The sequence below is a fragment of the Arvicanthis niloticus genome, chromosome 21, assembly GCF_011762505.2.
Source record: "Arvicanthis niloticus isolate mArvNil1 chromosome 21, mArvNil1.pat.X, whole genome shotgun sequence".
In the NCBI taxonomy this organism is placed as follows: Eukaryota; Metazoa; Chordata; class Mammalia; order Rodentia; family Muridae; genus Arvicanthis; species Arvicanthis niloticus.
Window position 1 is genome coordinate 8,297,324 of NC_047678.1, and position 17,930 is coordinate 8,315,253.

The 17,930-nt window shown below is 38.3% G+C and overlaps 1 protein-coding gene across 1 annotated transcript in view; it reads right to left on the reverse strand.

Moving 5' to 3' along the window:
* Me1 (malic enzyme 1) overlaps window positions 1–17,930 on the reverse strand; it is a 110,714-nt gene that overhangs the window by 57,930 nt on the left and 34,854 nt on the right. Inside the window, exons 4-6 of the mRNA XM_034484066.2 lie at window positions 9,873–9,948; window positions 6,357–6,518; window positions 1,248–1,351 (exon numbers count right to left, since the gene is read on the reverse strand). Of these exons, the coding sequence (XP_034339957.1) occupies window positions 1,248–1,351; window positions 6,357–6,518; window positions 9,873–9,948 (342 nt within the window). The remainder of the gene's footprint in view (window positions 1–1,247; window positions 1,352–6,356; window positions 6,519–9,872; window positions 9,949–17,930) is intronic.

Consider the following 17,930-nt stretch of genomic DNA (forward strand, 5'->3'; position numbering starts at 1 on the left):
TTTTATGGTAAAACATTTAAAATTATATGTGAATTATAAGTAGAAATGAATGGCATCACATAAAACTTAAACTAAAGTTTCTCAACTATTTCTACGAGTAAATACAGCTTAATATATAAATAGGATAACAACAAATTAATCAAACACATTCTTTTTAAATTAGTCCATAGCAATTCAGAAGTATACTCTGCATTAGATCCCATGACATACAATTCAATGTATTTAAATCCTGTGCAAACTGATGAGGAAACTGTTTTTTTCTCTTGGTTATGACTTTAAATTATAAGAAACAAAAGAACATCTTAGTTACATGAAATACCAGTGATAAAGTTACTTGCAAACAACAAAGAATAACCACCAAAGTACAAATGCATTTTTAAACAATAATGGTTTTGTGGCTGAATACTAACAAAATGAATGGCTGTCAGTTGGCATGACAGAATTCCCTCAGAATATATTATTAAAATTATCACATACTCTCCTTCTTATAGAAAAAAGTTATAAAGTCTTATAGTACCAGAAGACCCAAAACCCAATGCTTACTACATTATATGAAAACACAGTAGTACATGTAATCAAATACTGGTGGTTTAAGCAGAGATGCATGAACTGCAACTGATACCCTGATGCTCCCCCTATTACAGCTCTGGGATTGTATAGCTCACACTCAGTCTCCACCTCTTCCTTCTCCCACCACAAAAGGGTCCAATATCAGCCACAAACATGAATGGAGAGCTGATCTTACCGGCAGCCAAAAAAGAAGTGCCAAAAATGTAAAAAAGGAAAAGGCTTCCTTTTTCTCTTTACTGTCATTGGTCAGTTCCCTACTTCCCATAAGCATGCATTTCAGACAAGATCTGTAGGCTTAGTGAAGCTGGAGACCACCGCCTGTCTCAATGGCAACAAGGATGCTTCTAAGAACAATGCTCCTTTGAGAACAGGATCAGAGATGGCTTGGAGGATAGATACATGGCTACCATTTGGCAAGTGAAAGCAATAAGGAGGGAGAGAAAAGGAGGAAGGGACAGAGAAATAGCAGGGGAGGGGAGGAAGAGAAAGAGGAAGAAGAGGAGAGATAGGAGGGGGGAGAGAGAAGACAAGAAGAGGGAGAGAAAGAGAATTCATTCATTATTACATCTAATTATGAAACCATACTGAATCAAACAGGAGATTTTTCACATGTATGTAGTTAGGATTCAGGCTTTTGAAATGCAACTCAAATACAGATAAATAAAGACTCTACATACTTGGAAGAAGCTGCCTCCATGAATTCATCCAGAAAGGCATCATACTCAGGACCTCTCACTCGCCTATGCCGCAGTCCAATGTACAATGGGTCTTTAAGTAACTCCTAGTGTTGAAAAGCAGTTGCCACAAAAAGAGTTAGCAATGAGAAAGTCATTTACCGTTCCTCAGTCTGTCTGATCATCGCTATAAGAAATCTTGACAGACTGGCTTGTAGCAGCCCACAGTCACTAGTTACTTCATATACAGTATATAAATACTATACACAGTATACACAGCCCACAGTCACTAGTTACTTAATATACAGTATATAAATACTATACACAGTATACACAGCCCACAGTCACTAGTTACTTCATATACAGTATATAAATACTATACACAGTATACACAGCCCACAGTCACTAGTTACTTCATATACAGTATATAAATGCTATACTATGTAGAGTACATCCGTACTCTCCACAAACCAAATAAAAAATAATTACTGAAGGTTAAAACATTCTGAGCAAGTCCTGGGGAAAAGAAAAGTAATTAAAATGTCAGTGGTGCTCAATAGAAAAGTTCCACTCTGATTTTATAGGTAAAATGTATCACACATGAAAATAATGTTAAGTTTTAAATTTTACAACTTATGAATGAAAAAAATAACAATTTTTTCATAGATTTATTTCTATTTCCAAAAAACCTGAAATCTTCAAACATTTTAAATATATTTATTACATGACTATTAACTTAGTTAAGAGAGAATATTTTTAGCATTGACCAAGTTCTTCTTAAGCTTTTTAAACTTTCTAGTTTCCTATTTAAAAAAAAAAAATTAATGTATTCAGCATTCTGCCTGCATGTATGCCTGCAGGCCAGAAGAGGGCACCAAACCTCATTATAGGTGGTTATGAGCCATTATATGGTTGCTGGGAATTGAACTCATGACCTTTGGAAGAGCAGACAGTGCTCTTAATCTCTGAGCCGTATCTCCAGCTCTAGTTTCCTATTTCTTAAACAGACAGATCTGAGATACCATTATTCCACTTCAGTATTGGCATATATAACCCTTAACATTATTTTAATAAATCAGTTTTAAAATCGACATATAATGTAGATAGTGTAAAACATGCCCATTAGTAGCAAAGTTCTCAGTAAATTAAGAGTATCTGTAAAAAAAAAAAAAAAAAACCATAGCTAATGGCATTCTTCACAGTGAAAAACTAAATCAGAGCAAGAATATCTGTCCTTATCATGTTTCTTTATCGTTACACCAGCCACACTAGCCATTACAAAAAAGCAGGAAAAAGACAAGCACACAGACTGCCAAGGGAAGGGCTAACACTTTGTATTTGAATATACACAATTATGTAAATAGAAAGTGCCAATCTTAATGTATATTAATTTAATATAGTCATAGGATATAAGAACGATATACAAAAACAAGTATATCTCTACGTATCTGTAGTGGACAGTTAAAATAAAATACAACTCCATTTTATAATGGTAATCGAAAACAAAACTCACAGGAAAATATTTATCAACATACATATAAGACCTGAACACTAGAAACTACAAACACTGCTTTTTGAAAACTTCTAAATGGTTTAAATACAAACTGTAGACAAACTGTTATGAAAATGGAAGGGTATCTCAGAGGGCAGGATCAACAACTCACAGGAGGACAAGGGCAGAAAAACAATGTTCTACAGAAAGCCTCTCTGAGGAATTAAAGCCTGGCCATGAGCTTGATGTCCACAGAGGTTTTACTTGGCTGTGGATCGTCTAGACCCGGAGGATTCCTATTCCTCCAATTTTGACTAGGAATATTGACGTCATCACTCGGTCCCTGACTCATCACTGTAAGTGTGGTGTGTAAGAACATATAAAAAGAGGCTTAGTGGGAAGCAGAGAGCAAGCCTCGTCTGCAACTATACCTGATCCGGATCAGAGAACCCTAACTTTAGACCTCCCCTCCCCCCCGTCCCCCCGTTACTGGAATGGAAACATTAGAGTGTGCAATAGAAATCCTTGTATTGTATAAGTGTAAGTAAAGAAGAGAAAAGCACACTTGTCCAGCCATCCAAGCTTTCCCACCAGCCAGAGGAAACAACAACCCACAGGGCCATAAGCCTTAATGAAACAGTAACTGTTCACTGGGTTTGAACACTTCATGACAGACAGATACGTTCTTTCAGGTGTGCTTTGTTAAGGCGGTTCAACTACCTGAATCTTCTGAAGTAGGGTTTACTTAAAGCCAATAGAAATCACGGCCAAGAGCCTGCCTGGTGTCCTGGTGTAATTATTAACAGCACTTTCTCTCATTGTGAAATCCCCTTGGTTTGACCAATATATCTAACTTGCAGTGTACTGCTTAACAAGTAGGTAAGGTTTTTTGCTTACTGGAAGCTAACATGCTAAGTCACATAAATGTAAAATATAAAATCTGAAACTAAGAACTGTTATAAAGCCCAGCTGTTCCTTAAGGCACTCTTTAAACAAGCCATTAGCCGGTTTCTGGGCAGCTGAGGTTAAACTGCCAATGTGTTACTAATGGCTGCCAATATTAAAATACGTTCTCCAAGTCTGGAATATATTTAGCCTCTTAATATGAGTTTTAGAAAAGGGGGGTGGGGGGGACATAGCTGAGAAAAATGTGGCCTTCTCTTTTCTCCTATTCTTTCCCACACTGATAACTGACAAACATAACATAAAGAAGTATAACTGAAGCAGGCAAGCAGGCAAGGGCATTTTCCACTAAGCCAGATGCCCTGAGTTCAACTCCCCAAAGTCACAGGGTAGAAGGAAAGAGCTAATTCCCATAGGTTGTCCTCTCACACACACACACATACACACAGAGAGAGAGAGAGAGAGAGAGAGAGAGAGAGAGAGAGAGAGAGAGAGAGACCACACAAATATGCAGAAAGGAGAAAAAATAAATATAATAGTTGAGTTTAAGATTTATGAAAAAGACTGTTTCAAAATTAGAATGCTATATAATTTTCTTATTACAATGTACTTGAAAAAATTTGTTATTATAAATTTTTAATTAATAAAATTAAGATAACATTTGAAAAGGTAGCATATTATTACAGCTTTGGCTCCCAAAAATTAATGTATACAAAATGCAATTTAAAACATAAGCAGACAGAGGAGAGGAGGGTGATATGGGGGGACAGTGGTGGAGGGCACAGATGAGAGCAAGCTAGAGTGTCAGACACATATGGAGAGGCCGAGATGGAGCCTATCACTCTGTACCTAATCCCCCCAAAAGGGACTGAAGATTATTCTAGTTTATAGGCTGTCACAAAAGGAAGTGACATGAATACTTTGCATTATGAAAACCTTATTATGACTAGATACCCAATTTAATTTCTGATTTCCACATGCACACACATACATGGCTATCTACACACATGTACTCCCACACACATAAACACAGATACACACATGCACATCACATCCATATGCAAAAATAAGAATACAATACTTGTGACACAGAAGGACAAATCTGGAGGTAAATAATGAAAATTAAATAATAGGTAGCATTCTCCAATATAATGTGACTCATTTTAAAAAGCAGTGTAAAAAATACAAGGTAATCAGTCAACTTGACAATTCTAAGACCCACTTTCATGAAACCATTTGATTCTGATAATTCTTGCAATCTATCAATGTAAGAATGAATTGTAGATAACAGTGATCAAGTTTCTCTATGTCCACATAATATTGATAACCTTGCAAAAGAGGCCCAGGTAGAGACTGGAAAAAATGGCTCTTTTAATTAAGAGCATTGGCTGCTCTTGAGGGAGAGCTGGGTCAGTTCCCAGCACCTACACATGGCTCAAAACCATCTGTAACTCACGCCAGTTCCAGGAGCTCTGACACTTCTAAACGTCATGGGCACCAGGCACATGTGTGGTGCAAACATACCCATCTAAACAAAATACACGTAAAAATGAGTAAAAATAAATGAATTATTTTAAAGGCCCAGATTTAAAACTGTTCAAACTATTTATTATATGCTTATTTGATAGTTCTCACTCCTCTTCGGTAACCCCTGGAACTTTCAAAAGATACACCATAGATGTTGTAGGTTTTATTTTACTTGATTTCCATATATCATCTCAGCTTGTTTTAAAAACAAAACCTAGGACCGGGTAGATGGCTCAGCAGTTAAGAGCACTGGCTGCTCTTTCACAGGTCCTCAGTTTGATTCCCAGCAACCACATGGTGCTCACAACCATCTATAATGTGACCTGATGTCCTCTTCTGCACATACAGCACATAGAGCACTCATACAAATTAAATAAATAAGTATTAAAAAGAGATATAGAAAATAAAGTAGCAGTTACTTTTTTTTTTTTTTTTCCCCGAGACAGGGTTTTTCTGTGTAGCCCTGGCTGTCCTGGAACTCACTCTGTAGACCAGGCTGGCCTCGAACTCAGAAATCCACCTGCCTCTGCCTCCCAAGTGCTGGGATTAAAGGCGTGCACTACCACTGGCCTTACTTTGACAAATCTTACTGTCAATATACACATATAATTTTAAAATAGCATTTTAAAACAGGCTAGGTTTGAAAACTGTCATTTCTATTAGTATTGAAAAAGAAAATATCAGAAGTCATATTTTAAATCAAGATATTTCCTTGAATAAAGGTTAAACAGGCATCTCAGTACAGAAGCTAAATATGATTATGTTTGTGTATGATAAAAAACATAACAACTATTTGTTTAAATTACTGAGCTGTACTCCATATCACCTACCCCAGGATCAATACAGACTTCTAGAATAATAAGATTCAATAATAAGATTAAGTTTAGCAAGACCTATAAAATTAGACCCTGCATAATGTAAAGATAATTAGAAATCATGGTATCTCAGAGTAATTAATGTGCTTCAAATAATAGTGGCATAAATACTTATTCAAAAGATTTGAGACCACTAAGGCAGATGAACCATGAATTGTTATAGGGATGAGAAAATAGCAGAAAAAGCAATTTTCTTATAACTGTTGGGGGCAGAGTTGAGGGGAGTGGGGTAACCTATGAAACACAATCTCAAAATGCAAAACTTGGCACCATTTTTAAAGACAGCTAGCAGTTTTGTACACTTGAAATGTTTACCGCATTTTCTGTTCCCACGTCCAAAGTGATGGGTAGACACTGTTGTGGATTCACTCCTCCACATGCTGTGTACAGGGCCAGTTTACCCACAGGGATGCCCATCCCATTACAACCAAGGTCTCCCAGGCCAAGGATACGCTCTCCATCAGTTACCACAATAGCCTAGAAAAAAGAAAAAGAGAAAAAGTCCGTCTTCATTCCTCATCTCTAGTCCTAAAGGTAATGCCTTCCAATTAAACACTGAGCTACAAGAAAGCATACATTAAATATACATAAACTGAATATTTAATCATAGCCATTAGAAAAGAATGAGAAGGAGAAATGGGTTTGATCAAGATATGCTGAGTATTATATAAACTTGTATGTATTATTAGTTATATTACTATAAAAAGAGAGCATGAGAAAGAAATTCAAACAACATAAATAATTTACTCTTCAGCCAAAGAGGGCAAATAAAAAACTAGAGCTCAAATTACAAACAAAAAACATAGGGCAGCTGTCAGACTAGCCAATGCCCCTCAGGGCAATTACAGGAGGGTCCGTAATGACACACAGCACAAGTGCTAAGTATATGAGGTAGTCACGCCTCCAAGACACTGACCTCTTAGTCCCAGAAGCTCCTGGCACTGTGCTGTTCTCTCTAGAGCATGCCCAGGACAGTCTGGTACACTAATTATCTTTTGACCTTTCCCTAGAGCTGATGAATTTCGCTTGGCTTATTTCTACTTACTTAATAATCATACATGTTGTTCATGTAGAGGGCTTATTTTACAGAATTTAATATCATCATTAGAAAACATCATTAGAATTAATGCATTTAATGTCTTCACTTTATGATTCATGGCTACAAAATGAATTAAAACCAAATTTATTACATAATATAAAGCACTGCATTCAAAATATCCATGGAATAGTAGTTATTTGACCCTAGACAAAGCAATGAACTTAAGCTTCTCTTTCTTACTTATTTTTTTTAATTCACTTATTTTGTGTGTGTGGGTATTTCATCTGCTTGTAAGTCAATGTAGCACATGCATGCTTAATGCCCACAGAGGCCAGAAAAGGACATCAGATTCCCTTGGCCTGGGTGTTTGCAAGTGCTGGGAATCCAGATGATGGTCTTGAGAACAGCAGCCGGCTATTCCAACTGCTGAGACATCTTTCCAGCCCTCCCACTGCTTAGTTTGAAAAGAAACTTAATGCATGTGCTTTCAGAGTGGCTTTGTTTGCCCCCTACTATGATCCCAGCATCTGGTACATTTTGCACTCAGTAAACAGTCAATAAGTAGGTAAATTCACTGGTACATAAAGTGAAATCATGACATATAAAGAACTTATAATACTTAGATTTCACATTTTAAATGAACGTAGCCGTTTGTATCCTCGGAAAGTCACAGCGCTTTATTGGGGATCTAAAGCATACTCGAGTCCCTCCTCTTTACAGATCATGAAATGGAAAAATCAGAAAACTAACTATCTTGGTCTAAATTAATTGCCTAAGAGGTCCCAAAGAAGCAGCAGCTGGATCTGCTCATCCCGGTGCACTCTGCCACACTGTTCTGCCAGCTGTGCTTTAAGATGCACTGCTGAAATGTGGAGATGTGTTGCCTTCAATTTTGTGTATTGTGAAATACAACTATTGAAAATTGTTTTAGAGATAAATACATTTAAGAGAGTTGAAATTATTTATGTATATTCCATATACTCCATCTCTGAAAACTTTTCCCTGTTAATTTCAAGGGGTCATAATTTCCCCCTAGCTGCAATATTCACACTCTTACAGAGAACATCAGTGCCCAAATACCTCAGATGTTTATTTCGGAGACATGATTGTATTTACTGTGCTGTCACAGATGGAAGCATTTCTATGCTCTGCTGATGATACACACTTATAAATGCATTTCTCAGCGTGGGGAACCCAGATGGCCTGCCTACACTTAGGAATGTTGTAACAGTGAATTCCACAAGGACAGTTACTTTATTATAGAATTACCTATAATCTGAATAATTTTATGTAATGCTTTCCAGATCATTAAAAGCACAGAAGCTATATAATTTCCAACTGTCTCGATTTTTGAAAATAGGGTTTTAAATAGTATACATTGTCTTTCACTTGAAAGCACATTTATGTTAAATGAAGTATGTCTGAAATATAAAATATGATTTTTAAGACATTTGTTGTTGCTGTTTTACTTAACATTTATTCCCTAGGCTTCTATCCCATGGAGTACCATTACATAATCACATACTGAGACTTTTTTTTAAAAATTTGAGGTATCTATATCTTAGTTTTGCTTATGCCTTATTGAAATTTTTCAACATTAAAGGGTCTTAACAGGACAAAATGTTGTCATAAAAAATATCTTCAGAATGAGCAAATAGAGCATCTATACACTTACATTTTATCTAGTGGATCACCTTTGTTCCATGTGTGTTTAACTACACAGGAAAGACTGTATCTTACTCTTCAGTATGCTATTACAACCAAGTGCTCACTAGGGTGACTGTCTAAGGCCTCACTGTTAAGGCTGCAAAAACAAAGTAGTGATTAGAACCCCACTCCAGAACAATTTTTCTGAACTACCTTGTTGACTCTTAAAATCTCCAAATTTCTGGTTCAGGGAAAATATCAAGCCAGGGTATAGCTCAGCAGGTAAAAATACTTTGCCAAGAAGTATAACCAAGGTTGTGGAGTGAATACAACACAGACACACAGACACACACACACACACGCAGTATGCACAACCACACCCTCAGGAATTACTATTTTACATTTCATTACCTCACAGCTCCTTAAGGATATAATGATAGAATGAACAATTTAACAGTATCTTCTGCCTACTCTGAACTTGGTGGCTCATCAAACACAACAAACACAATAAAGGAGTTTGCTTAAGAAATATATGCCCTACATGTTCAACATATATATGTATATACTATATAATGTCTTTATGAAGAATGAAACACTGATCAATTAGAAATAACAGGGAAGTATAGAGAGAATCTCTTGTGTAATATATGTAATGTGTAATGTATGTTAATATGGCCTATTAGCTTAGGCAGGAAATAGGAGGTGGGAGTTCCAGCAGGGAGAGAGGACTCTGGGATAGCCACATGCAGGAAAAGGCTTGCCCTGAATGCTGATGGAGATGGACGCATGGACCTGAGGAAGGGGTAAGCAGCCATGTGGCACTCACAGAGTGGAATAAATGGGTTAATTAAGTTATGACCCAGTCAAAACAAGCCCCAGCTTATGGCCTCGGCATTTATTCAGAAATAATTCAGTCTCTCAAAGACATCATTCTGGGGAACAAAGAGGCCAAGTAGAAAAGCTTACCGTTACAGGGAGTCTCTTAATAGCTGTATAATAAAATTAATATACTGTAGAGAAATCAGAAGTATTAATGAGGTGACAGTCAATGCTGCTCACAGCAAATGGGATTGTGGCTATGATATAAACTGTTTCATGAGTCATAAAAAACAAACTACCTCATTGCAAAATCACTGATAACTCACCTTCACAACGTCTTCCGGCCATGCATTCAGAACTGAAGCAATATGCCCTTTGTCGTGGATACTAATGAAGAGGCCTCTAGTAAGAAAAAAAAATTGTTGTAATTTACTTCAAATATGTTAAACAACTATGAACATTAGTAAAAACTTAAATCGATTAATATATTTCCATTTTTATTACATTACTAAAAAAGTGTTTTCTTTAAAAAAGGCTAGAAATCCTGTATAAGAGGCTGAGATGTAGCACAATTGGCAGAGGACCTGTCTGTCATGCATGAAGCCCTGGGCTTGATATCTAACACTACACAAAGCTGGACATGGCACTCAGTGTAGTGAGTAAAGACAGTCAGATCCCCGAAGCTCACTGGCCAGTCACCCAAGCCAAATCAGTGAGCTTTAGACTCAATGAAAGATCCTTCTTTGTAAACGTATCTTTTATTCGCCTAAAGTAATTATTGTCCTTGATGCTCACTGCCTCTTTCGGCTAACCTAGGCCTAGTCCTGGAAGCTGCTATTCTGCTTAAAATCTATTCTAGGCCTAGAGTGTTTTCAGCCTCTAAGACTTACTGCTGTAAAAGATCATCCCATCCTGGTCCTTTCTGAACTCTGGCTGGCTAGCTCAACTCAGCTTTTCTGGTTTAAACTTGTCTCCAAGCTGACTGACTTAATCTGACTTCTCTTAGCTTCTCCTGAATTGCTCTGCTTGGCCTCATACTAACTATGGCAGTATGTTAAATCTTCTCACTCCTCATTCTCTGGCTTCTGGCTCTTTCTCTCTTCAACTGGTCTCTGTAAAACTCTCCCTGTAAAACTTCTCTCCTCCACCCCACCCCCGTGTCTGTCTCTCTATATTGCTTCCTCTTATAGCTTCCCTTTCCTCTCTCTTCTCGTGAGACTTGGGCATATGCTAGTCTGTCAAATCTTTCTCTGAATCACTTTGTCTGCCACTCAACTTGGCATCACTTTCAAAGAGGGGTGCTTCCTTCTACAAACTAATTTTACCTTCACTGGGAAAAAAGGTGTGTACTAAGGGTGTGTCTGTATTCCAGACACAGAGATTAAAGGTGTGTTAAGGTTGAGCTACACCACAACTAGAAACAGTTTTTTCCAGTAAATAACACAATCTTGGGGATTCACAGCGTGAACAAATATCCTGCAACACTTCTTAAAGTGTAAAGAGTAAAGGGTAAAGAGTAATTGGGGAAGACAACCAATATTGACCTCTGGACCCTGCAAGTTATATGCCAACATGTACACACTTATAAGCATGCATACACTCACACAGAAATATAAATACACCACACTAAGAAAAAACATTATTTGAACCTGAAGAGATAGCTCAGTAGGTAAGAGCATGTACTATTCTTGCTGGGACCCACACTTGGATCACAGTACCCATGTCAGGCAACCCACAACTGCCTGGAATTACAACTCCAAGGAATCCGAAGCTCTCTTCTGGCCTTTGAAAGAAGCTGTACTCATGTGCATATTCCCAGACACAGACGTACAATTTTTTAAAAAACAAAGAAAACTTAAAAGAAAAGTATCTGGAATCCATTTAGTCTTTAACTAAATAAGAAACATGTAAAAAGCATGATAAGAAATGACAAAACAACACAGGCATTCAGGTACAGATTCCACCTCATTTCCACAATGGGAGGATGAGAAGACACAGCAGAAAGCGTCCAGTGACTAAGGCTGAATGCTTGTTTTCTGCGGCAATCACTTGACTATTTGATTGCTGTTTGTTTCTCTCTGTTGATCTGTTGTTTCAACATAACTGGGGCCTTTAAGTGTCTACCTTACTGCATTTCCTATGAAAGTTTAACAAGTGGCTTCACACATTAATGTAAGAAAATTGGGGTGGAGGAAATGCTTTGTCTTCATTTAACGTTTTTTTGCTTTAGAATTATTATAATTCAAAACAGAGAACCACACACAAGTATAATTTAATGACCAAAAAACCCACCATCCTACATAACATCTATTTAAACAATGAGAATCTTGCCAGCTATTTAAAAGTCATGGGTTTTTTTGTTTGTTTCATAAAAAACAAAACAACAACAAAACCCCTCTTCCCTCATAAGAGCTATCCTCTTGGTTTTTATGATATTGTTTACATTTGAATTAATTTATTGTGTGTGTGTGTGTGTGTGTGTGTGTGTGTGTGTGTGTGTACTTGCATGTGCATGCATATGGGTGCACAGGTGTATGTGGCCATGTGTGTATAGGTGCACACATACTTAGGTTTCCATGTGGAAACCAGAAGACAACTTCAGGTACCATTCCTTATGTGCTAACCACCGCTGCTTTTTTAAGACAGGATTTCTTACTGCCTACCATGTAGAGTAGGTTGGCTCGTCAGTGAATCCAAATATCCTACCAGTATTGGGATCACAAGCACATGTGACCGTGCCTGGCCATTTATGTAGGTGCTGAAGCTCAGACTCAGGTCCTCATACTTATACAGCAAATACTTTACCAATTGAACTATCTTCCTATACACTACAACCAAATTTTTTAAAATCACAGAAAAAAAATGAAACAAATCTACATATACACTAGACTGACTTATTAAGTAAGTAACCAAAAATTATGGCAGTAATTCTATAGAAAAAATTTCCATGATTGGCTAAAAACTACTGATTAAACTATACTGTTCATGTGCACACAATTTTCAGAGAATAGCAAATAAATAAATTTATACCAAATTATATCCTTCCTTGGTTTTCTTACTGTCTCACATGAAGTTGCTAAGTCTCCAAAATGGTAAAAAGCTCCTCATAAGTTATATGCATTTTTAGGTCTCAATGTAATCAGCAGATAAAGAACTATACAATTAAAATGAGATATTTGGGCCTAAATAAGGAATTTATATTAAATTATAGAAGATGTTCTTGGCAATATAGCATTAAATGATATTTCCTTGTAGGCTGTATTTTGGACAAGATTTTCAAATAATAATATTCTCAGGGACCTTAATCATTTAAAACAAAGAATGATGAATGATACCAGAATTAACACCAATCAAATGTCAAGTTTTATTATGTGCAGATCTGGGTTCAGTTTCTTAAGAAGAGCCTTTTGGCCACCCAAGATCTGTTATACTAAGCAGAGATTCATTCACAGCAAAAATGCTTGCTCTAGGAAGTGTCTCAGGAGGCAAAGGTCTGTAATGTCCTACCAAAGCCAAGCAACTTAAAGAGTTCTTGGTAATCCTTCCTGGAATGTTCCCATGATTAGAAATCTACTGAGATATCCAAAAGGATTTCGGCACATTAGTAACTCATACTTCCTGGCATATAACTGAACATGAAACATTAATCCTACAAACAAAACACACACACATCACACACACACATATACACACCCATGCACGCACACACGCACGCACTTTCACACTCGCGCACACACACAATGAGATGTGGAGAGAAGAAGAAAGGAAGGAGAGAGAGAGAGGGAGGAAGAAAGGAAGGGAAGGAAAGGGAGTGAAGTTATACAAGTTTAGATAAGCTATTTAGATCGACTGAAACTGAAAACCTGTGGTGTTCTGGGAATTAAACCGGAGCCTTGTGCATGCTATACACACTCCCTGCCACTGAGCTACATGTCAGCCTTAAAAACTCTTGTTATCTCTATTCTTGTGCATCAATTTTTTTAAAATCACTGAGTTCTGTTCAAAGTATGTTAAACAGGCCAACTGACGATACATTTTGGAATCTACTTCATGTCAGAACTGAGGCAACTTTAAAAATAAAGACCTTCTTTTATACACATAGTTCAAACTTTTTTTCCTAATCTCTAACACTGTACATATTCTACTCTCAACACAAATCTGGAAGGCAAGATAATATTCTCCATGATATCGGATGATATCCCCATGGAATTACATATCAAATGGAATTCACTTCATAGCATGCAACTTTCTATTGTAATACGACTTATATTTTCTTTGGAAAACAAGTCTATAGGCCTGTTTCTGAGCCAATTGGAGGAAATAACAATTCTGAAACTTTTAATAATAATGCCTCCTTGCATCTGTTATTTCTTAAAATAATAAAGTTATAATCCATTTTCTACAAAATGTGAACATACATTAGGAAGTAAGCCTTGAGAGTTAACCAAAGCTGAGTTGTACAGCAGGCCACAGTTGATGGAGAAAGCAGTACAGACTGTCTAGACCTAACGGTTTGTGTTACAGTTTCTCGGCTTTGTGAGAGTAGGGAGGCATTATATACTCATTAAAAACTCTACTCTGAATTTGACCTTTGACTGGTTTCTGGACTAGTGAAATACGACACAACAGTCTCCTGATGAGCTGGGCAGCTGGAGAGCCATTGCTGCCAGTCAGCCATAGCTCCACAAGCAATATGCTATCATCAGCTGTGGCTAAGAGAGGATGCCCAGAAGGTTAGGTGCATCCTTCCCTCTCTGCATGCTGTGGATGGACTCAAGGACTCGCTATTAAGCATTCTACCACCAAGCCACATCCTCAATTCCATAAATGTATTTTTTCACTTATAATTTTAAGCTTAAAATGACTTTAACAGGGCATAAACTCACTGTAATGGAGGATCACCCATACTTCAGAAGGCTAAGTTTGGATAAAATGCAGGCCTATAAAAACCAGGAGATAAAACAGGATAAAGATACAAAGCCGAAAGTCTGGAGTTGAAAGTACCAGAAGAGCCGGGCGGTGGTGGCACATGCCTTTAATCCCAGCACTTGGGAAGCAGAGGCAGGCGGATTTCTGAGTTCAAGGCCAGCCTGGTCTACAGAGTGAGTTCCAGGACAGGCAGGGCTACACAGAGAAACCCTGTCTCGAAAACAAAAAAAAAAAAAAAAAGAAAGAAAGACAGAAAGAAAAGAAAGAACCAGAAGAAATGATTAAAGGACAAAGAGAAAACAGCCATGAGGAAGGCATAGAAATTAGTACCACACAGTTAAAGAGTGGGTGATGAAGAGGAGTCCTCATCAACACAGGGATCCTATAGGAAGGCTAGCCAGCACAGCTGAAGCCAAAGGAAATCCAAAGGAAAGCTAGACATACTAACACATACCAGAGAGCTCGTCATGAGTTCAAGGTAAGCCTGGTCTGCATAGTGAAAAGCTACAACACGAGACCCTGACTCAAAACCACCTTTTAAAAAAGATGACACCAATAGAAAAATAAGAAGGTCCAATCAATATAATCCTACCTTACAGTGAGTTTGTAAAGAATTTAAAGTATATTACAAGAAATTATTTTTCCTGAAACACAGCCAAAATGATGCTTCATCACCAGCAGCTAGTTAATGCATTTCCAACAAAGAAAAATATTCTTCAAAATTATACCTAGACAATCAATACTTACTCATCACTGCCATTTGGTCCTGAGACATCAGCACTTCACTAACTACCCCAATGATGCCCTATATAATAAAAGGGCCCACTTCAAAACCCAGAGTATAGCACTTTTCTTTTTGGTCTCATCCACCTTGGACTCAGTCTTTCCTTAACTTTCCTAGTCTTAATCTTTCCAAGTGCCAACTGAGTTTTTAAAAGTTTGTTTTATTTTTAATTATGTGTATCTGCATGTCTAAGAGTAGATATGCATGCCTGAGTATGGTGCCCATGGAAGCCAGAAGTTCTGGATCCCCTGGAGCTAGAATTTCAAGCAGTTGTGACCTGCCTGAGTGGGTAGTAAGAACCAAACAGGTGCTCACTCAGGAAGAAAAGTAGTCACTTCTAACCATTAAACCATCTCTGCAACCCTGCAAGTGTGCTGTTATACAACATGCAGCCCATCCTGAGCTTATGTGGTGCTCCACTGTGACTAGATCAGAGCTCACACATCTTCTAAAGACATCACAGAAATGTGTGGCTTTTATTATCAGTGACATCATCCCAGTTTGTCATTACCAAGAATATTCATTCTGGTAATTTAATTAAGGTAAAATTACTTAGGTTGTTTCACCCCAGAATCACTCCTTTTTCTTTTGGCAAATAAGATGCACTCAATAAAATAACTCTTCAAAATCGTATATTTGATGGGTTTTTTTTTTTTGGTTCAATTAGCAATTTATTCTTGTCCATATGGGCTCATGGTTTAATATTTTATTAAATAGGGTTGAACCTGTTACAAATACAATACACTGAATGTCCAAATGTTCACAGACTTGTGTAGTGGGAGTATTCAATTTGGCTTCTAAGTCCATTTTTTAGGGCAGATACTGTTGAGGTATTGTGAAACTGTTCAGACTGGTCTCGAGTTCATGGCTCTCCGCCATCCAACTTTAACTCTCTTACTTATTTTACTTATTTCTGTTTCTATCACACCCTTTCTGCAAACCTCAGAATCCAAATCAATCCATCTGTTCTGGCTTTTCTTCAACTCCTTCTGTACAGTTATGTTTCATAAAAGTACTCACCCATGTCTGTCAGACGCACCAAGAGACTCGCAACTCAGCCTGCCTTCCTCAGGTACCTCCAGTGTCTCTTGCACTCTCCACCAAGTGCTAGTGCTTACCTCCGTCCCTCACTCTCACCCTCTAGCTTCTCAATAGATTAGCACATAGCCTTGACTATCTGATCCACTATAGAGTCCTTCCAGCTGAGCCTACTATTCATTATAGTATTAGCAAGTGTCCATATCCTGTCCTCTAGTCCCATGAGCTCTGATGCTGGCCCACTTGCTACCCACAGTCTTCTTCAGTGTCCTTTGTTCCTGCTCTGCTTTAGATGCAGGGTTTAGTTGTGGTTTAGTCAAATGCTGCTTGTATTGTGTTAACTGGGTCCCCAATATTGTAGGAGAATCTGCAGACCCACACGTAAGACAGACACTGAAGGTACCTGCCCCCAGTTGGCTTTCATTGGTAATTAAAGTTACTAGCAGCCAATGGCTAGCCAAGGAGACAGAGGTGGGATTTTTAGAATTCCTGGGAAAGAACCAAGGGAGGAGGAAAAATACAGCCACCATGCTGGGAAGGAAGAAAGAGACACCAGGCCTGAGAGGTGCAGAAGAGAGAGCATAGCCATTATGTAAGACTCGGAGATCATGGCCCAGGAGGGCTGCAGGTCTGGGTCCAGGGTAGCCAAGATGGAATACAGGTTTTAGCAAGTGATGAGTTGGGATTATCAGAAAGTACACCAGTCATGTGGAAGTTAGGAAGTGGCCCAGCCATTAAGCTGTTTAAGGCATATTAAAATACAGAGGCTGCCTGTGTGTGTCTTTTATTCGGGAACCCAGAATAGTGGGGCAGGTAGCAAGGAACATGCCGCCACCTCCACATAGCCTGGATGATTTGAGTAGCGATAACTGGGTTCTGCACCGAGTTTTCTGTGTTCAATTCCCGCAAGCTACTCGCACTCTAATGATCAGCTAAGACCTAGGAAAACTGCTTTACTCCAGCCCCTTGGACTCACTTTCGAAGCCCACTTTGTCTAAGTTCCTGCTGTTTCTGATGCTTTGCCTCTGGCTTTATCTCCCCCTCTGTGTCCCATCCTTGCTCTTGGCGTCTGATCAACTGATTCAGCCTGAGAACCACAGCATTTCAACACTCGGTGATTTTTTCAAGGATTCTGTTAGGCAGCCTTCCAGTCTGCTCAGTATCTCTTTACTGCCAGACCAGCTCCCAATCACTCATTACAGCCAGTGCAAGTGGCAGCTTCTCTTGCAAACATTTTCTGAATCACATTCTCAGGCTGAATTTGGAATTCTGCACAAACTTGCTGTTTCTCTCTACTTAACACTCTCTCCCAAAAATGTTCACTTCCTTGAATGTTGATTCCAACTAGATTAGAAACTCTACAAGTCAGTAATTTGTATTTCTTACAAAAAATGGAGTAATGGAAAGAATAAAGAAAACAACCCTGAAGAGGTGGCTCACAGGTCAGGAGCATGCGCCCTGGAGAGGTGGCTCACAGGTCAGGAGCATGCACGGCTCTCACAAAGGACCTGGTTGCTTCCCAGCACCAGAGTGGCTGGCTCCTTAGTGCCTTTTACTCAATCTGCAGGGGATCTGACACACTCATCTGGTTTCTTGGGGTACTGCACTCTCTTGCACATACTCTCTCATAACA